General features: G+C 38.7%; 2 protein-coding genes across 9 annotated transcripts in view; one reads left to right on the top strand and one right to left on the bottom strand.

Annotated features, from left to right (window-relative positions):
• SLC3A1 (solute carrier family 3 member 1) overlaps positions 1–13,277 on the top strand; it is a 49,047-nt gene extending 35,770 nt beyond the window's left edge. For both annotated transcript variants that reach the window (XM_046661077.1, XM_046661078.1), the window contains 5 exons: positions 380–504; positions 1,826–2,021; positions 5,192–5,359; positions 6,863–6,979; positions 12,828–13,277. In XM_046661077.1, the coding sequence (XP_046517033.1) occupies positions 380–504; positions 1,826–2,021; positions 5,192–5,359; positions 6,863–6,979; positions 12,828–13,268 (1,047 nt within the window). In that variant the 3' untranslated portion in view covers positions 13,269–13,277. The remainder of the gene's footprint in view (positions 1–379; positions 505–1,825; positions 2,022–5,191; positions 5,360–6,862; positions 6,980–12,827) is intronic.
• A 653-nt stretch (positions 13,278–13,930) lies between these two features.
• PREPL (prolyl endopeptidase like) overlaps positions 13,931–27,296 on the bottom strand; it is a 37,638-nt gene continuing 24,272 nt past the window's right edge. For all 7 annotated transcript variants that reach the window (XM_046661072.1, XM_046661070.1, XM_046661071.1 and 4 more), the window contains 7 exons: positions 23,107–23,304; positions 20,333–20,508; positions 19,008–19,224; positions 15,860–16,009; positions 15,369–15,492; positions 14,463–14,536; positions 13,931–14,067 (listed from right to left, as the gene is read on the bottom strand). In XM_046661072.1, the coding sequence (XP_046517028.1) occupies positions 13,978–14,067; positions 14,463–14,536; positions 15,369–15,492; positions 15,860–16,009; positions 19,008–19,224; positions 20,333–20,508; positions 23,107–23,304 (1,029 nt within the window). In that variant the 3' untranslated portion in view covers positions 13,931–13,977. The remainder of the gene's footprint in view (positions 14,068–14,462; positions 14,537–15,368; positions 15,493–15,859; positions 16,010–19,007; positions 19,225–20,332; positions 20,509–23,106; positions 23,305–27,296) is intronic.

Here is a 27,296-nt window from a genome sequence, read left to right as displayed (position 1 = left end):
TTTTGTGAGCAGATAAAGTACAGGTATAATAATGAACTCTATTATCATTAAGATAACTTGTTTTTGTTTGCCTTAAAAGGGTCTGGAGCATTTAGGACAATTAAATGTTCAGGAGGAAGATTTTATTAAATACATTTGTAATCAATGTTTAGATGTTCATTAAAATCTAATTTGTTTACTAGATTTATAGTTAATAATTGAAGCCTCAAATGAAGTATAATAGTCATGAACGTTCTTCTCCAGCCACAAACCCTCTTGAACGCTGAAGTCCTAGGACTATCTTCCAGCATGTGTGTCTGGGCTCGAGCCCTTTGGAGAAGGCCAGCTATGGGCATTTGACATGTGAAATGATGGTAACCATGCTGTCCTGTTTTCAAAGGACACCGTCACACACTATGCGGAACTGTACCATGATTTCACCACCACGCAGGTGGGAATGCATGACATTGTCCGGAGCTTCCGGCAGACGATGAACCAATACAGCAGTGAGCCTGGGAGGTACAGGTAAGCACAGGACACACTCTCCCCTTCACAGGGGCAGCGTGTGAGCTGCAGTTTGCCCCTCACAAGCAGGCATTCTCAAGAGGTTCAAGTTAGAATTTAACAAACCTGCATAATTACAATGTATTATTATAGCTCAGTTATGCCAGGACCTGGCATAGTCTCTCATGTTGCTTAACTTTCCTGACTTTCAGTTTCCTCTTTTGTAAAATGATGCTAATCGTAGTACTTATTTCACAGGAATTTTGTGAAAATTTAATTACAAATATATCATCTACATGTTACGCATTAACTATTAATGTTTTTGTCATTATTATTTGACCTGTTAGTGTCATTGGACAGTATGAATTCAGATGTTTCGACTAAACTGTTAGTAGATCCCAATGGTTAGGAACACAGCTGTGGAATCAGATTGGCCTGACGTGGAGTCCTGTGTAACTGCTGTGTGACCTTGGGCTGGTTAGTTAACCCAAGTCTCAGTTTTTCATCAATCAAAAGGTGATGGCAACACCCCGATATGGTTGTTGTGAGATCCACAGTGCCTGGCAGATAATAAACCCTCAATAAATGTAACTCCTACTACGTTTATATAGATCACACTATAGAATCAACAGAAAACGTTAAAGACATTTCTCCTCCTTAAAGTAGGTCCTCTAATTACTATCCCCATTTTACAGATGGGGAAACTGAGACTCTGAGCATGCAGGTGATGGTCACACAGATAGTAATGGCAGAGATGGGACTGGAACTGAAACTCTGGGTTCCAGACACTATGCACTTATTCGTTAATGTAATGCCTCCAACAGCTCAAGCCAGCAGTGAGGTGGGTCATTTAGGCAAATGTGTCTTCCCTGTAGAATTTTTGGTTTTCAGTAACTAAGCGTGTACCCCAATAATAACGTGAGACTTTACAGGGATTCAAATACAAGGGGAAGTTTTGGGGGTAAACTCCCTCACCTTATATGGAGACATATACTGTAAATTCTGAGTGATGAGAATTGCTAAAGAAAGTTTTCCTGGAAGTTACTGAGTTTTTATCAGATTTGGAAAGAATAGAACAATATTGCTTGAGATCCAAATGTATTTCTTAACTCGTAGGCAGGGCCTAGTATTAGGCTAGTCTTCGGGTTTATTACATTGAGGAAGTGTCTAGGTGACCCAGCATGCCATTTCTCGGTCATCTGCCTTGATTATGCTCCGAGTGAGGCCCAGCCTGATACGACTAATAGGTGCATTCACCCCCCACATCTAGCCAATCAGATACAAGCACTTTCCCAGTCTCCTGACAGGTCCTGAAGAGGCTGCACCCTGCCAACTCTTACAGGTTCATGGGGACCGAAGCCAATGGAGAGAGAATTGACAGGACCATGATGTACTACGGGTTGCCTTTTATCGAAGAAGCAGATTTTCCCTTCAACGATTACCTCACGAGGCTGGAAACTCCTTCTGGGAGCAGTGTGTTTGAGATTATCACATCCTGGATGGAAAACATGCCAGAAGGAAAATGGCCTAACTGGATGGTAAGTCCTCATGCCCAGCTGGGCACATCTGGTTCTGGTGGGCTTGGTGATCAGTCACTTCTAAATCGAGGGGCATGTGGTCTCTAAGTAACCTTCACCTTTCCCTTATTTGGTGATTGTTTATAGTGAGCCACTGTCCCTTTATTGATAGTATTTATTTATTTCCTTTTATTGATAGTATCTATTTGATGAGACATTGTTCTCATACTTTCTTTAAATTCTTTAGTGATAGTTTAGTTTTTTGAACATAGATCTAATAGTTGACGTAAACTCTTTGTCCAGTAAGTTCCATGTCTGGGTTTCCTCAGCCACATTTTCTATTGACTGCTTTTCTTCCCCTGCGTATAGACATACTTTCCTGTTTCTTTGCATATCTTGTATTCTTTTTTGTTGTTGTTGAAAGCTGGATATTTAAAATAATACAGTGTAGAAATTCTGGAAATCACATTTTTCCCTTCCCAGTGTTTGTTGTTGCTGTTTGATTCTTTAGTGATTTTCTGCAAAATCTATGCTCTTTGTTGTGTGTGGCCACTCAAGTCTGTGGTTGGCTTATTGGTCAGCTAATGACTAGAAAGAGACTCTTGAAACGCCTTGAACCAGTAAGTCTCCCAGCCTTTGCTGAGGGGCTCTGCGTGTGTGTGTTGGGGCACGAGTTCAACACTCTCACAGGCAGTTTACAATTCTGCTTCAGTCTTCACTTTCTGTTTGCACAGAACCTCAAGGTTAGCCAGAGGTGAGAGATTAGTCTTCTCAGGTCTTCCCTGGGCATCTGCACAGCCCTGAACATGGGTGTAGCCTTCTAGGTTCCAGCAGTCTGTCAGAGCCTTTCAAAGCCCCTTTTGGACATCTCTTCCCCAGCTATTTCAGTTTTTGGGTCAGTCTCTGTTTAGCCCCCGTTGGTAATACCCTCAGGCAGCTGTTAAATAACTGCTGCTGATTGTTTTTGCAAATACGTTGGGGACAGGGGCTGTCTGCACAAAGTCAGCTCTGAGTCAGATCAAATTAAAAAACCCAACCAAAAGCAAGCTGCTAGAAATGTCAGAGAGTGACAGTTCTCTAGAGATGAAGCTTTTGGTGAACATTAAGCCTATTCTGCCCCTCCAGTGGCTGCTGTTCTGAGATCCAGTTGTTTTTCTTTTCTTTTCTTTTGGTGAGGAAGATTGTCCCTAAGCTAACATCTGTGCCAATCTTCCTCTATTTTGTGGGACACCGCCACAGCATGGCTTGATGAGCGGTGTGTAGGTCTGCACCTGGGACCTGAACTCACGAACCCCAGGCCACTGAAGTGGAGTGTGTGAACTTAATCACTACGCCACCAGGCTGGCCCCTCCAGTTTTTTTTTTTTTCCTTGAATAAATACTCCTTGGATTGTTCCAAGCCTTTAGTTAATTTCCAGAGTTCTGAAAAAATGGATTTTTACAGTTTTTGCTAGTTTTCTCCTTGCTTTTGTGGTGATTTTTGGAGGCCCTGGTGCCCCATTCCAGAAGTGCTCCTGTATCACAAATTTTATAATGTAGTTTCAGCACTTGTTCTTTCATATACTGAGTCTCAGGTACCACAGGCGATTGGCACCTCTCAGCCTGTGAGAGGCCCTGATCTCTGTCCACTGCTGTGAACTACCTATGGAAATATTTCTTGATTTCAGTTCTGAAAAAAGAAAGTGTCCTGGGGCTGGCCCTGTGGTTGAGTAGTTAAGTTTGTGTGCTCTGCTTTGGCGGCCCGGGTTTTGCCAGTTTGGATCCTGGGCGTGGACATGGTACCACTCATCAAGCCATGCTGAGGCGGGGTCCCACATGCCACAACTAGAAGGACCCACAACTAAAAATACACAACTATGTACTGGGGGGCCTTGGGAGAAAAAGGAAAAATAAAATCTTAAAAAAAAAAAGTGTTATAGTCCAGAAGGCTCAAGAAATCAGTTTCTTGTCAGATGCCCTCAAGATAATGAGAAGAATAAATAGAAGCAAAATTTGATCCAATTTTCTGGTCATAAAAATAGAAAAATACTTTACAGATGTACTTTAGTACCTCTCAAAATAAATAAATAAATAAATAAATAAAAGCAACCTCCCTTTTCCTGAATTGTAACAACCAAGTTCCTATATTCAGACTCAAGTTCAAAGGCTGGTTCTGCCTCAAACCTTGAGTTGAAATAAATGATACAGTTTCTCAGAGCTTGTTTCATCATTTGTAAAATGGAGATAACACCCAACAGCACTGTAGTGGAGTGGGGAATAAGATATAACATAGGTGTGAAAGTACTTTTTTTTGAGGAAGATCAGCCCTGAGCTAATATCTGCTGCCAATCCTCCTCTTTTTGCTGAGGAAGACTGGCCTTGAGCTAACATTCGTGCCCATCTTCCTCTACTTTATATGTAGGACGCCTACCACAGCATGGCTTGCCAAGTGGTGCCATGTCTGCACCCGGGATCCAAACCAGTGAACCCCGTGCCGCCGAAGCGGAATGTGTGCACTTAACCCCTGTGCCACCGGGCTGGCCTGAAAGTACTTTTTAAACAGTAAATTGCCATGCTCAGCATATGCATGATATTGAGCTATGAGCTATGATATATGAGAGTTGTTGGGTGATTTAAATAAATTCTTAAATAAGGACTAGATGTTATAGTATGTAATTAGAGCATTTAACATAGAAATATATTTAAAAATAGAAAACACTACAGAATTTCCTCTTGGACTACATAAATTTCTTTATAAAAGTTGACTTACCTTTAAATTTTGTTTTGAATAGTTCAAAAGTCACATACACACACTAAAAGGGACACATCAGAAGTCTTTCTCCCACCCTGTCCCCTCCACCTGTTCTCTCCTTATCCTGCTCTCTCTGGGGGCAACATTTTTGTTTTCTTTCCCATCAAAATTCTCTTATCCAAATGTGTGAAAATATTAATATGCACCCTCATAGATTTTATCTTATTTGCAATATCATTGTGAAGTAAATTATCACCATTTTGTTGATCAGATGAATGGCTAACACGTAGGCTGGTCAGTCACACAGCAAGTAGCAGGATTAGGATTCAAGTCCCGGCTTGGTCATACCAAGGCACCGATGGCTAACCTTGGTTTTCTGCCTGGCAAGCTTTTTGTGAAATAGGGTAACTCTTCCAGAAACTGTGTATAGAGCTCCGTTCTTAAAAATATCTGTCTTTCAGATCAGTGGACCAGACAATGCCCGGCTGATTTCTCGTCTGGGGAAAGAGTATGTCAACGTCATGAACATGCTTGTTTTCACACTCCCTGGAACTCCCATAACTTACTATGGGGAAGAAATAGGAATGGGAAATATTTTAGCCACAAATCTCAACGAAAGCTATAATGTTGTAAGTTCTTATAATTTAACCACACACCACACCAAATAGTCATTTTTTGCCAAATCAGAGAATTTACCATTTCTATTCTGCTGAAACTCATGACGACTTTGCTTTCCTTTCTTACTGTTGGGCAATGAGAATTCTCAGCTTTCTTGGTCAGAGAGCTTGTTAAAAATCCTGCTTCCTGGGCCAGGCCCCTGGTCTAGTGGTTAAGTTCGGCACGCTCTGCTTCAGTGGCCTGGGTTCAGTTCCCTGGTGCACACCTACACTGCTGGTCAGTGGCCATGCTGTGGCAGCAGCCCACATACAAAATAGAGGAAGATTTGTAATGGGTTAGCTCAGGACGAATCCTCCTCAAGCAAAAAGAGGCGGATTGGCAAAGGAAGTTAGCTCAGGGCAAATCTTCCTCAGCAAAAAAACCCCAACTGCTTCCTGAGCCACACAACTTAATTTCTTGTGCAGAGCCTAGGAATCTGCATTTTAAAGATGCTTTCCAGATGATTCTTAGGCACACTAAAATTTGAGAACTAGTGTTTTGAGTGTGGAGTATTACTCATTGTCCTCTATCTGAAACATGGCGTTAGGAACATTTATCATAGTGCTTGTCTGTACTGCCAGATCCCATTGGACCACAGCGCAAAGTCCTCCTTCTGTGGTAACCAGTGTGGTGCACAGCCTCATATTTGAGTGGTTTTCATTTTGTTGGAGGCTACAGATCTCACAATTGTGTTCCTGGGCAGATGAGTGATCTTGAACCTGTAATTTGTATGGTTAGCTTTCAATTGTATGAGATCCAATTTCCCTACTATTTGGTCAAAGTGAAACTTTTTCTATTTTAGCTCCTAAATTTGTGTCTGCACTCATGTGCAATACCAGGCTGGATAAAAGTAGAGAGAACGTAGGCTCACTTATACATGGCCACGTACTTGAATTTACCATTGCTGTATCACAGTAGAATGAGTTGGTAACAGCACATTTTGAAATCCTACATTACCCATTTTTAGGGAAAAGCAGCAGATTCCAAGCATGTAGCAAAGTTCCGTTAGTACAGTCATTCAAACTCAAAACATCAACTTATTTTCCAATTAAAAGTGTAAAACTGGGGGCAAGTTTGGGGGCGCAGTGGTTAAGTGTACACGTTCCGCTTTGGCAGCCTGGGGTTTGCCGGTTTGGATCTCAGGTGTGGACATGGCACCACTTGGCAAGCCATGCTGTGGTAGGCATCCCACATATAAAGCAGAGGAAGACGGGCACGATGTCAGCTCAGGGCCAGTCTTCCTCAGCAAAAAGAGGAGGATTGGCAGATGTTAGCTCAGGGCTAATCTTCCTCAAAAAAAAGTGTAAAACTCATTTTTGTATTGAATGATAAGGCCTTCTTGTTATGAATGCTAATGAATACAAGTATTAACTAAGAAATATAGGGAATTAAATAATTATGAAGTAAATCATGGCCGAATTGCATATCTTTTAATAACTGGACCACTGTTTTCTCTTTCTGGTCTTTTGCCATAGGATACCCTTTTCTCAAAGTCACCAATGCAGTGGGACAATAGCTCGAATGCTGGTTTTTCTGAAGGCAATCATACCTGGTTACCTACCAGTTCAGATTACCACACTGTGAATGTTGACGTAAGTATCAATGAAAATTTTATGCTGATCTGGAAATAAGAAATGAGTTTCTGTGCTAACATACAGTACCCTGAGTGTGTCTAAAACCTTAATTAACGCTCTTTAAATCAATCACATAGACGTCTCTTGTAGTTTTAATTTTTAAGGAGTTTGTAAGTCACGTTTTTATGAAAATACAAACTGGTACAGAAGTGTACCATCTGAAGTATCATACAGAATATACTCTTCATTGGGATGACTTTAACTAAGGGCTTTGAGCCATTAGGGAAATTACAGAGGTCTTTCAGCACGCCCAGCCATCCCTACTCCTTTCCCTGCCTCAAAAGGAAGGATGGAAGGAAGGTAGGTCAGTCAGTCTGTCTAGGGTAACGCGAAATTGCGAGCAGGGCTGTTTACCTAAAGAAACTGAAGACATGAATATTCTCTAAAAGCAGCTGTTCTGGAAAAGCACACTCTTCCGCTCTTGCCTATACTAGTTTCTGTTCTCATGGTGATCAAGTTTGCCAAGTTCAGCAGATTTCCTAAACAGGAATGTATAAATTCCAGCGAAGTGCTAAGTACATTTCCTTAGACCAGGAAATTATGAAATGACTTTAGATGAGTAAAAGGAGATTCCACTGTCATGTACTAGTGAAAATTTCACTGGAAAACACTTTAGAGGAAGAGAAATTATTGGCATCATATGCAGATACTTAAAAATTCTATAGCACCCTTTCACTTCAATCTACTAAGTATTTTGAAAACACTCCCCAAATTATTCTGATATAAAACTCCATGCAAACCCTCCTGTTCCCACAACTCCCCACTCCAAGCACTACAGAGGATTCTGGGATAGTATAAGCTTTGTTTTATATATTCGTAGGTCCTTGAAAACACAAAATATGTATTTTTACATTTGTATTTTGGATTAAGTTCATCTATTGATTTCATTATGTCCAAATGTCCAAAATGTTCCCATGGGCCAATGTGAATCCAGTATGTAAGAAAGCCTACCTTAAGATGTATACCAGCAAAGACAGAAAAATGTAAATACAAATTAAAACAATGAAAAAAATTTTTTCTATTAGATTAGCCAAGTCTTTAAAATGATCGTGAATAATGGGGCTGGCCCCATGGCCGAGTGGTTAAATTTGCATGCTCCACTTCAGGAGCCCAGGGTTTCCCGAGTTCAGATCCTGGGTGTGGACATGGCACCGCTCATCAGGCCATGCTGAGGCGGCGTCCCACATGGCACAGCCAGAGGCACTCACAGCTAGAATATACAACTATGTACTGGGGGGCTGTGGGGAGAAGAGGAAGGAAAAAAGAAAAAAAAAAGATTGGCAACAGATGTTAGCTCAGGTTCCAATCTTAAAAAAAAAATGTCATGAATAATGTTTGGAGGCATGCTAAAATCATAATCAAAAGTCTCAGGCAATACCATTTTAATACGACCACAATAGCCCTAGAAACAGGTGAGAATTTAAGTAATTTCTAAAAGATGGAAAGTAAAATTAAGATTACAGAGAAAAGCATAGAAACCTAAGTCTAAAATACAGAGGTGAAAACAGCTCTAGGAGGTGCAGGCGGGGTGCGGCAGGGCTGGTCCTAGCCCACTGCCCTGAGGAGGGAACCCAATGCCGGTTTGGTGATCATATTCATCTGATCATATTCATCTCGGAATGAGTAGAGCAAAGCCTGAAACAGTGTCAAACTTCTACAAGCACAGCAGAACAAAGAAAAGAGGGAAAAGAACACCTAATTTTAGTGATGTCATTTTAGAGAGCATTTTAGAATGCTCTCAGAAATGAGGCCAGAAGGTAGGACCCTAGGTAGCTTATCACCATTAAACAGGAAAAGAACCCTTACACCCAGACCTACCTCCAACTCAGTTTCTCACAATTAGTAAAGGCCGGTGACTGAAGACAGGCAAACAAGGAAAAAAATGCAACAACTCAAAATGCAACAGTATCACCAGGATCACTAAAATGCGCCAAGAATCACACTACATTTGAGAAAAATTAAGACCGTCAGAGAGAGACACCATTCCTAACAGAACATTGTAGAAAGCAGAGAAAACAACAAACATTAAGACTTCACTGTTCGTATAAACAAATGCCCTATAGACTATTGTTCTATTCTTAAAATATCTTTTATATTTAACTGCATTTTCACCACTTCCAGTGCTTTTTATTTATTTTTTGAGGAAGATTACCCCTGTGCTAACATCTGCTGTCGATCCTCCTTTTTGCTGAGGAAGCCTGGCCCTGAGCTAACATCTGTGCCCGTCTTCCTCCACTTTATATGTGGGCCGCCTACCACAGCATGGCTTGCCAAGCAGTGCATACGTCCGCACCTGGGACCTGAACTGGCGAACCCTGGGCCGCCGAAGCAGAACGTGTGAACTTAACCACTGCACCACTGGGCTGGCCCCTTGACTCTCTTTTAAAGAAGTGATTAGATATCTTAGGAATGTAAAATATTGTCAAAATAAACAATGAAATAGACAGAAATTCTAATTAGTGTGCTGGAAAACTGACTGAGGGGTTTGTTCCAGAATGCACTGTAAAAGGCAAAGAAGTTACAGCATAAAGAGAAAATCTTTGATATGTGAAGGATAAATCTAGAAATTCCAACATACAACAGAAAGGGATTCTACAAGAGAACAGAGACTGTAGGGAAACATGTAATCAAAGAAATAAAGAAAAAAATAACCCAGAGATAACAGAAGACTTCATCTTATTCTAGAATGGCAAAAACAAAGAGAAAACCCTAAAAATACGCAGAAAGAAACCAAACTCAAAAAGAGATTACCTGAGAAAAGGCCTGAGAATTAGACTGGCATCAGACTTCTCAACTGGATACTAGAACACATTAGAACTTTATCTTCAAAGCTGTGATGAAAACTTAGATTTTAAACCTAGAATCCTACATCCATTCAAACTAGAATTCAAGAATAAGAGCAAAAGAGAGAGAGAAAAGCAAGGGTCCAAATTTTACCATGTATAGCCAGTTTCTGAAAAAATAATTGGGAACTCTACCAAAACCAAAAACGAATCTAAAAGGAAGACATGATACATAAAACACAGGAAGTTTCGAAAGGAACCACAAAACTTAAATAATTTTTGATACATAATGTAAAATAAGGTTTCTGGAACAAAAATTTTAGTCACTTATTTCTATATGGGAAGTTGTGGCAGAGAGAGTGTGCGTGTGAGAGAGCGAGCGAGTGTGAGCCAGCAGGCTAAAGCACTTATCCTTATAGGGGATGGAAACAGAGTTAACTCCCTCTAGATATGAGCTGCCCAGTAGCCATTAACCAATGTGACTATTAAAATTAAATAGAATTAAAAATTCAGTTCCTGTCTCACACCAGCAACATTTCAAGTGCTCAGCAGCTAGTGGCTACCATATTGGACAGCATTGCACCATATGTTGAGAAAAATATATTTTAAAATGGTCATTACAATTTTAAGGGTAACCATTAGAAGAACAGATATAAATATATAATTTTCAAAGAACATCAGAAGGAAAAAATTACATTAAAAAACCAACTGACCCAATAAAAAGCTAAAAAGCAGAAAACAATAGTACAACTATAAATAAAAGATAAAATAAGTCTATAGGGTTATGTCTAAACATATGGTAATCACAAATATAAATGGGTTAAATTCACCTGTTAAAAGATAAAAAAGATTAGATAACTAGACAAACTCTGACATCGAAGACATAGCTAAAACAAAAGGACACAAAGAAATAAAATAAAGATATCACAGCCAAATACTAATAAAAATAAAGTTTGCCACCTGGCTATAGCTATCAAAACAAAAAATGCATAAACCTTTTACCTAGTAATTTAATTCCCAGGTATCTATGTAGGAATACTTGCACATGTGGAAAATGATAAATATTCAAGGATCTCTACTCTGCAGCACTGTGTTCAATAGCAGAAGATTCTGGAAGTGATTTAAATATTTTATCAATAGAAAACCCAACTGAATCAATTATGGTTAATCTATACAATGAACTTGTATGCAGCTTTTAAAAAAAAAAGGAGTTCTATGTGCATTGACATGAGACCAGGTCTAAAATGTAATAAATAAAAAACAGGGTACAAAATGGTAATAACATGGCACAATTTGTGTAAAGAAAAAAAAGTATGTCTACATATGTTGGCATAGGCACAGAATGTATAATTTCATATGATGCATAAAAATGAAAGAGTACATAAAAAGTAAAAGTGTTATCACAGAGGCACTGGGAAGCTAGGGGATGGTGTTGAAGAAAACATTTTAATTGTATATGTTCTTATAAGTGAGTTTTATATGGTGTGCATGCATTTCCCATTAAGAAAATAAACTTACGCAAAGCAGGTATGGAAATATTTAATAGCAGACAAAATAGAATTCAATATGAAAAGCATTATGAGACAAGGGCAATTTTCAAAAATTGATAAAAGAACATTCCACTACAAATCATGAATCTATCATCTAACAATAGCTTCAAAATATATAAAACAAGTACTCTGAGAAATGCAGAGAGAAACTGACAAATCCACAATGACAGAGAGACACTTCAACATACTTTTAGAAGGTGGTAAAACCAAGTAGACAAAAATAATAGTTAACACTTATTGGGCACTTCTTATGTGAGTGGCACTGAACTATGCTTTTTCATGCATTATCTAAGGCTACAGAAAATGTTAATAGTAATTTGACAAGTCATATACACATACCATATACATGTACCATAAATACCTTTGTACCTGATAAACAGAGAATAATCATTTTTTTCAAACATTCATTAGATATTCATTAAAGACCGCACATTAGGCACCTGCCCCCAAATGACGACAACCACCACCACAACCATCACTGGAGTGATGGCTGGCAAGAGTACAGTGAAATGAATATTATCACTGATTTGGCAACAGCTCTTATGAAGAATAATTTGGCATTATGTATCAAGTGTCCATACTCTTTGATATAGTAATTGTTTTTCTGCTATTTATATCCTAAATAAATAATCCAAGTAAGGGTGGGAGCATTAATAATATAAGAAAATATTAGAAACTCGAATGTTGAAATGAAAGGGAATGGTTAAGTATGGTATAACCATTTAACAGAGTATTATTCTTTAAATAATACTTCAATATTCATTAAAATGACATTTATGGAGGTTAGATGCTTGAAATGTTAAAGGAAAAAAAGCAAGAAAAGTACAATATTAAGTTACATTGTTTTGCATGGCTGTAAAATAAACCCAAATCTTTAATGGACATATATTACCTTTATGGGTAAAAAAAAAAAGTCCAATTTCTAACTTTTACTTTAGGCAGTGTTTTGCTTTACATCCTTTTTTGCAACTTTCTGTTCATCATTGGCTATGCAAGAAATATATGTCTAGTGAAGTTACAGCAACCTACACATTATTCTACAAAAGAGAACAGAGAAGCCCCAATTCACCAAAAGTTCCCAGAGTCCATGGCTCCGGTGGCTGCTTTTCTGCCAGTTACAATATAGCATAAAGTAACATTATTTAGGCAAGTTAAATATCCACTAACTTAGACAAGGACATTTGTTCTGGGATTCCTAAAACAAATGTGGTCTATATCAGCTCTGCCAAGATGTGGTAGAGCACTGTGCGTACTGCAATGACTTCCAGACAAGGCGAAAGCCTGCACTTGCAATTTCCATCGGTAGTTACATAATCTATTTTTATCTACTTACTTATACTTACAATTTGGAAGTTATTTCAAGGGGAAAAATTGAAGCAAGCGTTTTTGGGAAATAATTCCTTATTTAATACTAAAAATATTAAAAACTGTTAGAATCAAACATTTATGTTAATACTCTTTTTTAAAAAACAGGTCCAAAAGACTCAGCCCACATCAGCATTGAAGTTATATCAAGAATTAAGTTTGCTTCATGCCAATGAGCTGCTCCTTAGCAGGGGCTGGTTTTGTCATCTGAGGAATGACAGCCACTCTGTCATGTACACAAGAGAGCTGGATGGCATTGACACAGTCTTTCTCGTGGTTCTGAATTTTGGAGAATCATCACTGCTAAATCTAAAGGAAATGATTTCAGATATTCCCACAAGAGTGAGGATAAGGTTAAGTACCAATTCTGCCTACAAACGCAGTGAAGTTGACACGTCTGCCATTGTACTGGACAAGGGAGAAGGACACATCCTTGAATACAACACGAAGAATCTTCTTCATCACCAAACTGCTTTCAGAGACAGATGTTTTATTTCCAATCGGGCATGCTATTCCAGTGTGTTTAACATACTGTACAGCTTGTGTTAGGGCGCTTCTATGAAACAGATGAAGACACTAGCATTCTGTTCTCTCATAAGCATTTGCAATAACTTCATGTACAGTCATTAATTCTTAGTTATTTCTGTAGTTTGAATGTAACTGCTTTAGGAAAGGTTCTCAAATGTTTCTAAAGAATAATAAAATGTTTAAAAGAAAATGATCGCGTGCACAAAACTTGTAATATTATTGAGATAGCCTCAATAAGAGTGATCAGAACACCTTGGGACTCCAGATTATTAGAATGATTTAATGAATTTGAATGTGAAGAATATTCTTTTTCCATAAAATGCAGGCATAGAAATTGGAGGGTGACTTGCTGCCCAAGTGTCAACAGCATTCACTAGCAAAGAGGCAGGACCTTGACTTGTAAACTGTTCAAAGAACATCTTAGTAAAATACACAAAAACAAGGCTGTTCTGATGGGGAAGGGAGAGTTCTGCTGTCACCAATCCTCCTTTCACCCTCTACTCCACGTCCTTCTAAGGAGCATGATTTGAAAACTACTTTCCTAGGCTAAGGGGCATCAATGGAGAGAACAGTATAAGCAAGTGAGATGTACACTAAACAAAATGTGGAGAAGCAAATTTTTAAAAATTATTTACTAACCTAAAAAAAAAAAATCTCACTTTTGCTAACCCAATCAGAAATAAGACTGAACTATTTCAGTGTGTTTCCAATTCCCATTGAATGCAGCATTTCAGAATTTTAGATATTTCTTAAGATTCTCGAAAACACTGGTGCTGTCAAGTCCAAGTTCCTCGTACAGGAATTTAATTTGGGCTGTAATCTAAAAGAAACACATTTTAAAAATTAGACAGGCCTTTGTGCTAAAACTCCAATGTTCACATCTCCCTTTGTCCATCCATTTCACCTAACCCTGAAGTCAGTAATTTATGGCAGGGGTACCTTTATTTGGACACAAGAAGGCGGCTCCCAACAATTCAGATCCAATTGCTTTCTTTAACAAAGCTCTCTCATCAAGTACAAGAGAGAGCCCTTTCTCTTGATTGACTCACTGTTTCTCCTTCTGCTCTTGGGTCTCGGCCACAGACCTGACAGTTGTGAAGCAGCTGTCATAAACCCTGCTGCAACCACTGAAGTGCTGAGTACCACACTTAGCTACTTAGGACAGGGATCTTAGATACTTAGGGATCTGTCAACAGAGAGGGCTTGATAACATACCTTCTTGTGAGAATCCTCGATCACGTGATTGCCTCCAGGCTGAATATCTAAAATAATGTTGGGGGTCTGATAGCCTGAAAGAATTAACGTATGAAACAATTAGAAAGTTTTTGGCCAATTGAGACCCATTTCTCCCAAAATAATAGTGAAGGAAAAAGACATAAACCACCACCACCACCAAGAAAGAGATGGGAAGGGGCAAGCAGTAGAAGACAAATTTCTGAAACAAAAAAAGCAGGAGGAAGCCTAGTGGCTGAGAAAGATGGATGGAAGAGACAACTGTAGGGCCCTATGGAGAAGGCTGCAACCCAGGAGGAGGCCAACTGGCCCTGCGGAATCTGAGTCTTGTGACCCGGAAACACCAACTATAGCAATGGGTGAGAGAGAGACATGGAGCTAAATACACGGGAACTGTCTGGAAACTTCTATGTGGTGCCTCCCAGCCTGAGCCCGGAACGTTTCGGCACATCTTGGCAAGGAAAAAAGGTAAGAGTTCTTGTCTAACGAAATTTAAAGATCTAGAGAAAATTAAAGCAAATTGAATTTGGGCACTGATACTTCAGAGCAAAAACTTCAGAATCTGTTTTAGAGGTTCCCAAGAATAATGGCTCAATTAATGTAGTTAAATGAATGAATGATTATATGATATTGTATCTCCAAATTATATTTGATATTTAAATTGACTATTTTCTTTATGTCTTGCCTACCTATTTTAATACTGTCCTTTGAAAAAGAAGAGAGGAACTTATAGTTATCTTATGTTTCAACTGGGTAGTCAACATAGGAGAAACAATTATTTGTCCAAAATCACGGGCAGATGATTTGGTCTGTAGCATAAAACACATTACTCGGCATGGTATTAACAGTCCATTTAGCTATGTTCCCTGCTTCCAGGAGCTCTCCTACCTTCACTGGGGTCCTTAGCATGCTCCATAGTGGCTTCCTTGAGTTTCTCAGTATAGTTTACAATTCCTTTCAGAGGTACACGTTCGTCATTTTCATACGCTGTGATGTGAATTGAAGGATAATGCTGAAAGTAAACAGATGTACAAAGAATTTATATTACTCCTATCCATCATATAGATTATGAAAAATAATTACCTTCAAATTTTTTTCCCTAAGTGTTAGATGATTTTTCATTTGATATTCTTGAGAGATCTAGAGTATCATATTTGAGTAGAGAGACCATGACTTCATCTAATCTTTTCTCCTCAGTTATTAAATTGAAACAAACATGAAGTATGAGCAGAGATGGTGCCGAAAGGTGTTTGGGTATTCTAAGTAGAAACAATCGAAAGCCCTACTAAATTCCTGCCTCAGCTTGCGTGAGGAACCTTCTGATTCCCCTTCCCCTCCTTATCACTTGAGGATGGCATATCAGAACTGTCTTTCACTACCTGAGGTTTAATATTTTGATAGGGACAGTAACGTTTTATGTAGTTCTTGTGTTTTTCATCAGATGAAGGATTCCCCCATTCTTCTAATTCTTCTAATGTCAGAGGAAGTGTAGTGTCCATCATGGTGTTGAGAACATCCAAGAAAGGTGCCTAAAAAATAAAGCCAAAGAAACTTAAACTTTGATTAACAACTTGGTAAAATGAATTTCAGAGAATTATTATACTTTATAAATATACATGCTGACATGAGAGAACCAAGTTCAAGAAACCATGTAGATTCCCAGAATCCAGACTAATTACTTAGTCCTTAACAAGGGCCTGTGATTTATTGGCTTTTAGTGTATTCAGGCTCCTTAAATGACAATTATATAAAAAGAAAGTGTTTATCTTCTGATTTCACAATTTTTGTTTTTAGTTGGTGCATTCTATTTATATATATATATGTATATATATTATATAAAAGTAGTAAATGCTACTACCTCACATCCATTAGGGTAGCTACAATAAAAAAACCCCCCAAAAATAACAAAACAAGTGTCAGCAAGGATGTGGAAAAATTGGAACCCTTGTGTACTGTTTGTAAGAATGTAAAATAGTGCAGACAGTATATTGTTTTCTCAAAAAATTAAATTTAGAATTACCATATAATAAAGCAATTCTATTCCTAGGTATACACCTAAAAGAACTGAAAGCAGGGTCTCAAAGAGTACACGCAGGTTCACAGCAGTACTAGTCACAAGAGCTAGTCACTGTCTTTCACTACCTGAGGTTTAATATTTTGATAGGGACAGTAATGTTTTAGCAAACCCAAGTGTCCATTGATGGATGAATGGGTAAGCAAAATACACATACAATGAGACTAGGGAATATTATTCAGCCTTAAAAAGAAGGAAATTCTGACACATGCTTCAACACAATGGACCTTGAGGACATTATGTAAGTGAAATAAACCAGTTACAAAAGACAAATATTGTACGATTCCATCTATAGGAGGTAGCTTAAGAGTAGTCAAATTCATACAGACAGAAGGTAGAATGGGGGGCCAGCCCGGTGGCGTAGTGGTTAAGTTTGTGCAGTCCGCTTCAGCAGCCTGGGATTTGTGGGTTGGCATCCTGGGCACAGACCCACACACTGCTCATCAGGCCATGCTGTGGCAGCGTCCACATACAAAGTAGAAGAAGACTGGTGCAGATGTTAGCTCAGGGAAAATTTTCCCCAAGCAAAAAGAGGAAGACTGGCAACAGAGCTTAGCTCAGGGCCAATCTTCCTCACACACACACAAAAAAGTAGGATGGTGGTTCCCAGAGGCTGGGGGAAGGGCAAATTAGGGAGTTGCTATTTAATGGGTATAGAGTTTCAGTTTTCCAAGATGAAAAAAGTTCTGGAAGTTGATTGCATAACAATGTGAATATACTTAACACGACTGAACTGTACACTTAAAAATGGTTAAAAATTAAAACTAAAACCCCAACAACACGTGAACAAACTCTTCTTCACCAGTTCGACATTTTATATTAAGAAAAAGGTAATAAATGCTAATAGAAGAAAATCTGGAAAACACCCAAGTTGAAAGAAGAGAAAATCACTCATTGGCTTACAACCAGTGTTATAACATTTAATAAAATGGCAGCTGCTTTTTTCACTTAGCCTCATAGTCTTTTGTTAACATGCTTTTCAGCCTTTTCTTGTATTAACATTAACCAAGTATAGTGGGCAAATGTAATTATCTTTGGCTGCCTAGCATCTGAACTCCTTTTCTGTATTTAGAGTAACCCTAACCTTACGAGAGCGAGCCTGTCTCTCACTGTAGACGTACTGAAGGCCAGAGAGTTCCTTTCCCAGCTTTTCCTACCGCGTGAGAGGAGCCACTAGACCAGGTCCACCACTCAGACATAATGTGCTCCAAACTGAATGGAAAGTTAGTGACTCGAAGAAGCAGGAAGCACAGAAAATTTGTTCTAGTGAAAGTGACGCAGCTATATCAAGTTTCTAGAAGCAGGACTAGCAATGTGAGGTGACTTGTGACCAGCAGTGATAGCTTCACTGGGCCAGTTTTATGGTATATTTGGGATATATTTCTGGTTCTATGCCCACCCTTACCTAATACCCTTTAATAAATCCCTTTGCTGCTGAAATTAGTCAGAGTTGGTTTTTGGTGCTTCTAATTAAGAATTTTGACTCATCTATGAATCCTCTATTGTTGGATATTTAGGTTGACTCCAATTCTTCACTATTATAGGCACACGGATAAATATCCTTACACATATATTTCTGATTATTTCCTTTCTATAAGTCAACATAATTTCTAAAAATCAAAGGTTAGTTGCATTTTGTTTGTACTGTAAATAATCCTGCCATTATCATCTTTGTTCATAGGTTTTTTCCCCTCCATATTTAGTATTCCTATTAAAAATATAGATTTACAGATCAGGATTATATAACACCTATTTACTTTTAATACAAGCCCAGAGTGTGTACTACCCCCAAAATAAAAAAACCTGAAAACAATTTACTCTCTCCATCCAAATCATTATTTTCTAGTGTATGTAACCAGGAAGCAGGAGAATCATGGAGGTGAAACGAGGTGCTATTATGTAACTGCATAATTTGGGACACAAGGAAAAGAATATACAACCTTTTCAGAAGAGAGTAAGATATTTTAATTAAAGTACAGAAAAAATACCCCTAAAGGCTATTAAGAATGGAGTATCTAAAAAGTGATACCCCTAAATCCAGGACTGACGTGATGACGGGCGGTGGAGTCCTTGGATTTTGGGCCTTCTAGAGCCACTATGTGCTCTGCCTGCCTTCCTGGAACTGGAGAGTCATATATGCTTTGTCTCTTTTCCACCAACTCTAAACGTTCTTATAAACAGAAAATGATCAATGGGAATAGCCGTTAATATCCTTCAGTGGAAATCCTTCAAAATTAATAAAGAATGCTGTCAGAGAAGAGTAAGTAAAGGGTAAGTAGTTGGATTAAAAGAACTTCAGAAGTTCTCCCAGAGCTACAATTCTGTGTTTAAAATTTAAAAGCTTTGTTACACTCCTGTGCTATGGTAAAACTGTAACAGAACTTTTTTTCTTAGAGCAGTCTATGGCTTCACACCTCCCCATTGTGTAAACAACAGAGATAGAGTGTACTCACCTCCAAAGTCACGGCTCTCAGGAGCTCCGGACTAGAATTACACAATGCTCCCACAAGCACCCCTCCAGCGCTGAAAGCAGTCAGGGTTGTTAGACTTGGCTGAGAAAAGCCTTGGCCATGAAGCGTCTTAATGCAAGCCTCTAAGTCAGCAAGGCCATTGAGTTTTTTAGTTAGACGGCCATCAGCGTGCCACTGGAGGCCTAACTCACCACCACCCCTGAAATTAAAGGGCAAAACAGTGTTAGTGGGGAAAAAATATTAATGATATAGGTCAGGGTCAGTAAACTACAGCCTGTAGGCCAGATCTACCCAGAGGCCTGTTTTTGCATGGCCCTTGAGCTAAGAAGGGTTATGCAACAGAGACCATATGTGGCCTACAAAGCCTAAAATGTTTACCATTTAGTTTCTCAGAAAAAAGTTTGCCAGTCCCTGATAGAGATAATCAAAAATTGATTCAACAAATACGTTTTGAGTGCCTGCTTACAATATTAGGCATTGTGCTAAATGCAGGCCTTAAAAATATAAACAAGCAAAAATCTGGATAAGGGGATAATTTTGTGGGGAATGGAAACAGTTACCAAGCAATGTGGTTACTGCTGTAACACAAGTGTACTTAAGGTATCACAGAAGCAGAGGAAAGAACATCCACCTGTCAGGTCAGGGGTCTATACAGGAGTCAGGAACACAAATGCTGAAGAAGGAAATGATACTTAAGCCGAGTCTTGAAAGACATAGCATCTGCAAGAGCACAGAGGGGAAGGAGCTTGTCATCTGCAAGGATGTAGCAAGGCTGGACATGGAGGCGGTGCACGGCTGGAGCGCAGCCCGTGTCTGGGGAGTGAGGACAGATGCCACTACAGAATAAGCCAGACCACTAGGATGTTAAACACTTACTGAAGAATCTGAATTTTACTGTGGAGATTGGGAGGTGGTGAAGGATTTTAAGCAGAAATATAAAATATTTGTTTCTTGAAAACAACTAAAATAAAATGGAAGTCAGAGTGGAAAAAAGTCCAGCTTAAAAGCCTATTTTAGAAAAATATAAACTCAGAATTAAATGGAAGTTATAATGTTACTAAATATGGAGACTGGTACATCTATTCTAAAAATCCTAAAAATCTGGTACAAAATCCTAAAAATCTACTCCTTTGCGTTTTGGATCAACTAATCTATTACCGAATCAAGTTCTACCAGTATAGGTTTAGGAAAACATATATTCAACAATACAAATGAGAAAATAAACTTTTGCTCCCTCATAATTGTTATTCTGGGTATCTGTCACAATGCTCTAGCACTCACAGGCCAGGTAAAATGTGCTGACTCACCGAACATGGCAATATGCTAATATCCATCCATCATCCACCAACACTCGCCTTTCAGGCCTGAAATTCATTTTCAAGTCCATTCCATAAGCTCCATATACATGTACCAGGAGAGGTTTCTTTTGCAAGTCCTCAGAATCCGTTTTGTGGAAAACAGTCATTGGCACTAATTTTCCATCCTGGAAATGAAGATTTACTGTGCATGTAAAGAAGAGTCTTTTCAAACAGTTTTATCCCCAATTTTATGCACTGCTTATTGATGTTGAGCATAAACTCCACTCAATTAAGACAAAAGAGTTACGGTCTCTAAAAATCCATTATGGTCCTTATTTTCAGCTATTCTGTTGACTTAAATTAACTAGAAAAGAACAGCAAGACTCTGGCTTGAAAACAGTTTATTTAATGCAGCTTTTCCTGACAGTAAAGTGATTTTAAAGAGTTCTTCACTACCCAGTATTACTGTAATTTTTTCCTTTCAGGACAAGCCAAAATACCTATCAAAGTTAGATATACTAGCATAGCATTCTTCCTATACGTAGGCCTACATACTGGCGTTTCTCATCTTTGAATATTTACAAATATGCTAACTGAAGAAGTTTTAATAGCTCAATTTAATGTCCTCTATGGTCAGAATTCTCAACCATTAGGACCTGAAATTTCCTACTGACTTTACTGACACCACCCACATCCTCTTCAAAGGCCTATTTAACTTCATTTTTTTATAAATCTTAACACTTAAATTACTTTTATGGCAGGTAAATATTCCTCAACGCAGCTCACACTCATCGATCCCAATTGACTGAATCTAGGCACTCTCTGGAAAGACAAATTGAAGATAATCTGAACTATTTCTGGTCTTCCTTTCATAGAAAAAGGGTAGAAAAGTTGATTCTCACCCTGCATACAGACACTAACGAGATAGTACTAGTTTACTTAAGGAAAATAATACAACCAAGCCACTCTCCCTGCTTTTTTTTTTTGTAAGGAAGATTCGCCCTGAGCTGACATCTGTTGCCAATCCTCTTTTTCTTTTGCTTGAGGAAACTTAGCCCTGAGCTAACATCTGTGCCAATCTTCCTCTACTTTATATGTGGGATGCCTCCATGGCACGGCTGAGCTAACATCTGTGCCAATCTTCCTCTACTTTGTATGTGGGATGCCTCCACGGCATGGCTGATGAGTGAAATAGGGCCGCACCAGGGATCCGAACCTGCGAACCTGGGCCACCGAAGTGGAGCACAGAACTTTAACCACTTGGCAACAAGGCCAGGCCCCACTCTCCCTATTTTTTTCATTCTCATTTTGAAAACTTCACTTTGGGGTTCTGAGTGTTATCAAATAAGGAAAAACTCTTCCTCTCATTATTCTTTTTCATAATCAACTTATGACAGTGTAACTGAATTTTCATTTCTCAGTAATATTCATTCTTATAAAATGATGTAGGTTAATTTCTATAAAATAATCGCAGTCTTTTTCTTTCCCTACCTCCTCCCTAACTTCAATTTAACAAGCAGAAAAAAATTTGCTGGTTGAAAACTTATGAAAACGAAGAGGTAAGGATGGCAGCAAGTTGTACGATGGGCTGGATCCCAGAGTTCACCAGCAGTTCAAATATGCCTGTAAAGTTACAGCAGCTTCCAGTTAGCAGCTGCTTCTCCTCTTCCCTAACGCGTAAAGAATCTCTTGGCTCTCCAAGAACTCAGCTTCATGGTTCTTTCTGTTTGGGGTATAATAATTATAACATTTTGATAGACTGGTATAAATCCTATGTCTGTAAAACAAAACAAAGCCTAAATATATGTATTTTGTTGACAAAAACCAAAAATCTGGAGGGTGATACACTAAATGGTTAAGAATGATTATTTCTAAGAGGTACAGAAAATGGGACTGAAAAGTAGTCCTTTAACTTTACACAGTCTGTATTTTTGCATTTGTTATAACAAGCATGTATTGCTTTTGTTAATATTAAAATATTTGCTTAAATAAAGATATCAAAAGAAAAGCAGTGAATTAAAGAAAAAATTCATAAGGAAAAAAGGCTTGTGTCTCAATTCATTCTTTGTCAGCACATGTGAAATTATCTGATGTATTACATGGTAAGGTCTGAAAATTCCTTAAATAAGGCCACAGTTTATATATTAATTTGTTCCTCAGTTGCACAACTCTTCTTTCCTATTTCTTACTTCCCCATCCAGCTAATCTTCCTTCTTTTACTCTATACTTTGGCCATATTGTCCTCCTTTATACTTCCTAAATGTACCATTTCTCCCTCAGTTCAGGTCCTTAGCACAAAATGAGATCCTCCTGTCCCCTTTCTAGCTTTACTCGTAATCATCCTAGAGTTCTCTCCTGAGACATTACTTCCTCAGAGAAGCCTTTGCAGACCTCTCCAGACCAGTGAGGTCTCTTTGCCCCGTTTCCACTGGACTCAGCATGTCTTCCTTTGCAGCCATCAGTACATCAGTAATTATTTCTTCAACATCAGTCATCTTCCCCGCTGGATTGAAGCTCCATGAGGGCAGGGGCTATATTAATCTAGTTCACTCTAGTCAATTGCTTACCACCCGCGCAATTTTTGCCTTAACTGCATATCAACTTTGACTATTTTTTCTTAAAATCACCTTTTAAAATTCAAATATAAACAACATGCAAAGTCAAGGGCTTGATGTGCTAGTTATAAATTTTTTTATCCACATTAAACTAAATATCTAAGGACAATACTTGACAAATAGTACGCTTTCAGTAAATGGGGGCTGATAGAGATTACAGAGACTTACCTTGCTTTTGGCTTCTAGACGTAAAACACGACTAGTCTTTGTGATGGGGTCTTCATGCCCAGTTTCTTCAAACAGTTTGCCTTCTGCAAACTTATATGTGTAATATTTTGGGGGACGTATTGGAGAGCAAAGCTGAAAGGGGCAGTTCTTTGGGTCCGAATTTGTATCCATTATGAATCCACAGGCCCAAGGAGGGAGCTAAAGAAATAACAGTTTTACTCTTTATCTAGACACTAAGTATCATTAACTAAATTTCTGGGTCTGCTCCAAAAAAGATGATGTGGACACCAAGTGTACTTCTATCCATTATCATATAATGCCTCATTTAAGGATTACTTCAGCACAACAAAATATATTTCAAGTAAAAAACAAATAAAACTCTACACTAATGACCAACAAAATAAGGAAAAGTTAGAGAGGCAAACGGTTTATCAGAATTCTGGATTTACACAAAATTTCCTTTAACAAAAAAGTTTATTGTGGGGTCTAAACTTGGGCAACGAAATAGCAAAATGATTAAGAATAAGAACAAACCAAATAGTAATTCCAGAACCCAGCAACATTGCCAAGATCTCTGTTCTCATAGAACATGAAATCGCGCATATGTGTTTTTAATAATTTACCCATCAGCCCTTACTCTGCTGCCTGGACAGCCCCAGTGATGACAGTTATTATTCCAGGGCTACAAACTGGCTCAGCAGCACTAAAGCATTTACAATTTGTTTCTAACTTTAGCTCCCAGGCTAACCATTGTGCAGAACAAAACCTTTCCTGGCACATCCACTCTGAGAGACTCACGGCTATTATGATTAAGATTCTTAACTTTAAGAAAAAGGAAAAGGAATCAAAATTTATTCTCTCCGAGCAGCAGGGTCCAGCTTCAAGCCTTCCACTAACATCCCTCTTACACCTTTTAAAGAACTCTGGTAAGCAGGCTGACGGTGTGTTAGAAATGGTACTGAGAGTCAGAACATTAAAAGAAAATTGGCTTTCTTTTCCTGAGTAATTGTAGACATAGCAAATTCCTTAGAAAATCAGAGGTTTTGGCACAGCTATGTCACTGGTGGGCACTATTCAGAAAAGGTAGGTGGGGGATGTGCATAAAGAGTGCACCATTTAACCTGGAGAAACTACGGCCAAAGAGCTTATATTTATAGAGCAAATTTCTTATAATTAACCCAAAGAATCTATTTTCCTGAAACACTAATAAGGACATACATTTGCAATGTCTCTCTGAAAGAGTTCCTAATTTATTCTCCTCGGACTGAGGATTATTTTCAAGGATAGTTTGTTTATTTAAATACAAGCCCTATCTGGAAAGAAAAGTGTAATCATGAAAGTTGGGCTATCGGATAGCATAACTGAAGTCAGCAAATTGAAACCTTGGGGAAAAGAAATGAGGAAGCATTGCTACTAACCTTTACTTAGGCCTCAGACTGAGGGCACAAGGGTCCTCAGCCCACAGAGGCACAAGCTTTTCCTGCCCTTTGGTGAGACTTTAAAACAGTTTCCATGTGACCCACGTAGTATACTGTCTTAGTTTTAGACCAAGTGGTTCCAGTAAATCAAAGTCTTTGGGGTATATTTCTTAAACTAAAGAAACCAAGGTTCAAGTTTTAATCATAATAAAAACTGTTACAAGTCTATGCACTTTTTAAAGTTTGTCCAGCTGATGCAGAAATTTGTATTAACTATCTCAAGCATATCTTATGCCACATTTCCTCTTAAGATATGCATGCAGTATCATCTGTGTAGATTAATGGATAGCACCTGAGGATAACTATAAGTTGGCCAGGTGATAGGCAGATATTCCTTAGATACTTTGCAGAAACAGGTTCAGCTTTAGCAATCTACCAGTAAACTACAGTCATTTCATTAAAAAATTTATTAAGACATACATGCTGAAAGAAAATCAGCCCAAGTATGCAGACTCCTCCAAATGTATTGCTGTTAGCACAAAGCAAAAAATTTCCCAATTTGCTTAAATTAAATAACAATTAAAATATTGTAACTTCTTTTTGTGAAGAAAAGAAATTACCAGGAAATACTGATGATATGATGACCAAGAAGAGAAGGCAAGTGTATTAAAGGTTTTACATTTCTATCACTGAGGCCGAGTTGTCTTGTTTTTTTTTTTTAGATTTTATTTTTCCTTTTTCTCCCAGAGCCCCCTGGTACATAGTTACATATTTTAGCTGTAGGTCCTTCTAGTTGTAGCATGTGGGACACCGCCTCAGTGTGGCCTGATGAGCAGTGCCATGTCTGCGCCCAGGATTCAAACAAGTGAAAACCTGGGCTGCTGAAGTGGAGTGTGTGAAATTAACCTCTCGGCCATGGGGCCGGCCCTCTGAGGCTGAGATTTAAAATATCTTTTAGTCAATTGTCCACTCACTGGGCAGAGATGTTACATATAGAAATACTTTATAATCCACTCACAGTTTAGCTTAAAGATTTGTTCTCTGACTATGGCACTGTCTGTGCATATTAATCACTGTTATCCAGTTCATGAAAAGGCTCTGATCTATAAAATTCTCTGTAAGTAGCAACTGATACATAATATAGTATTTGATTCCACGTGAGGATGACTCAGAACATTATATAAGGCATAATAACTACTACAGGTTGGGAAGGGTCAAATCATGACATTCCTAATTCTCTTGACAGAATTTTGTTGTAATAAATGCACTGCTGGAAATTATGTATTTTCTCCCATCCCTATTCACATAGACTGCAATAAGAATCGATGCTCTGCCAGTTCCCCAAATGAAGATGTCTGAATTCGGCATCAATTAGCAAGTGAAAAGACACACTCTGAATCCAGTAGGTGAAGGCGATAAGAACACCGCTAGAATAAAATCACCATTTTTGTTTTAGGACATCTATAGAGTCTTCTAAGACACCAGACGTTACATTTGATAATTTTATTTTACGAAGTAGCTGGAAAATTTTGGTTGGTTTAGGCCCTCGTTATTTCTTATTTATACCACTATCACAATCTCAAAACTAATCTTCCTGCTTCTTATCTCTCGTTCAGTGTACCCTAAAACGTCTGCCAGATAACCTCATCAAGCACATAGCTCAACTCCTCAGATGATTCCCCTGTCCCAAAACTTCGAACGTTCCCCTCTTCATAATTTAGGCATGAATTCATCACCTTGACTGTCAAAGAATGTCAAATCTTAGCTTCACCCCCAAGAAATCTTATTCTGCTTCAATAAAATGGAATTATTAGCAGTTTCCTGAACATTTTCCCAACTTATCAGCTTAGAGCTTCATTTGATGGAATTTCTCATCCTGGAATACCATTCCCTCCCTGCCCATCAAAATCCTACCTATCCTCTTTAGTTTATCTCAAACTCTACTTCCCCTACAAAAGCTTTCCTGGGCTCTCTTCCTCTCCTTTGGGCCCCACAGTACATTTTCTGTTTTTGATACCACTTATTTAAACCCACCTTATACTTAATCTTTGTGTACTAGTCTAATCTCACTGATCAACTGTATCCTTAAGGTCAGATATTTTGTCCTGCTATCTTTCTACTCCAGACTGCCCAATACAGGACTTTGCACAAAGAGGTTCAACAAATATCCAGTCAATTTACTGGCATTGCATTTTAATAGAAATTGTGACAATATTGCAGTTAGGGAGGTCTAGGTAGTCTACGCTTGCTGGTCAACTGGCTCCACTACACTTGCCATACCAAGCAAAATGGAGACCTATCCTCTTTCCTCCAGTGCTTGTTATTTTGTTTTTAAAGATTGGCCCTGAGCTAACATCTGTTGCCAATCTTTTTTTTTCCTTCTCCCCCAAAGCCCCCCAGTACATAGTTGTATATTTTAGTCGTAGGTCCTTCTAGTTCTCCTATGTGGGACACCGCCTTAGCATGGCTTGATCAACAGTACTAGGTCTGTGTCTAGGATCCGAACTGGCAAAACTGTTGGCTGCCAAAGCAGAGTGCGCAAACTTAACCATTCGGCCATGGAGCTGGCCCCCAGTGCCTGTTATTTTAATTCACATGTTAATACTGCTTTAAAACTGGGCAGTAAGACTGCCTTTCACTAATTTTAGCAAGTCCACTTGTGGAGGCAGATTATCTTTCCTGGCAGCGACAGGCAATGTCAGTGAGTGAGCATGCCAAGCAGACGTGCCACCATCACAGCTATGTTGCAATGAAGACCATGCCACCCCCTTA

This window comes from Equus quagga, chromosome 5 (assembly GCF_021613505.1).
Source record: "Equus quagga isolate Etosha38 chromosome 5, UCLA_HA_Equagga_1.0, whole genome shotgun sequence".
Taxonomy (NCBI): domain Eukaryota; kingdom Metazoa; phylum Chordata; class Mammalia; order Perissodactyla; family Equidae; genus Equus; species Equus quagga.
Note: the sequence above shows the minus strand (reverse complement) of the source record. Positions and strands in the feature narration are given on the sequence as shown.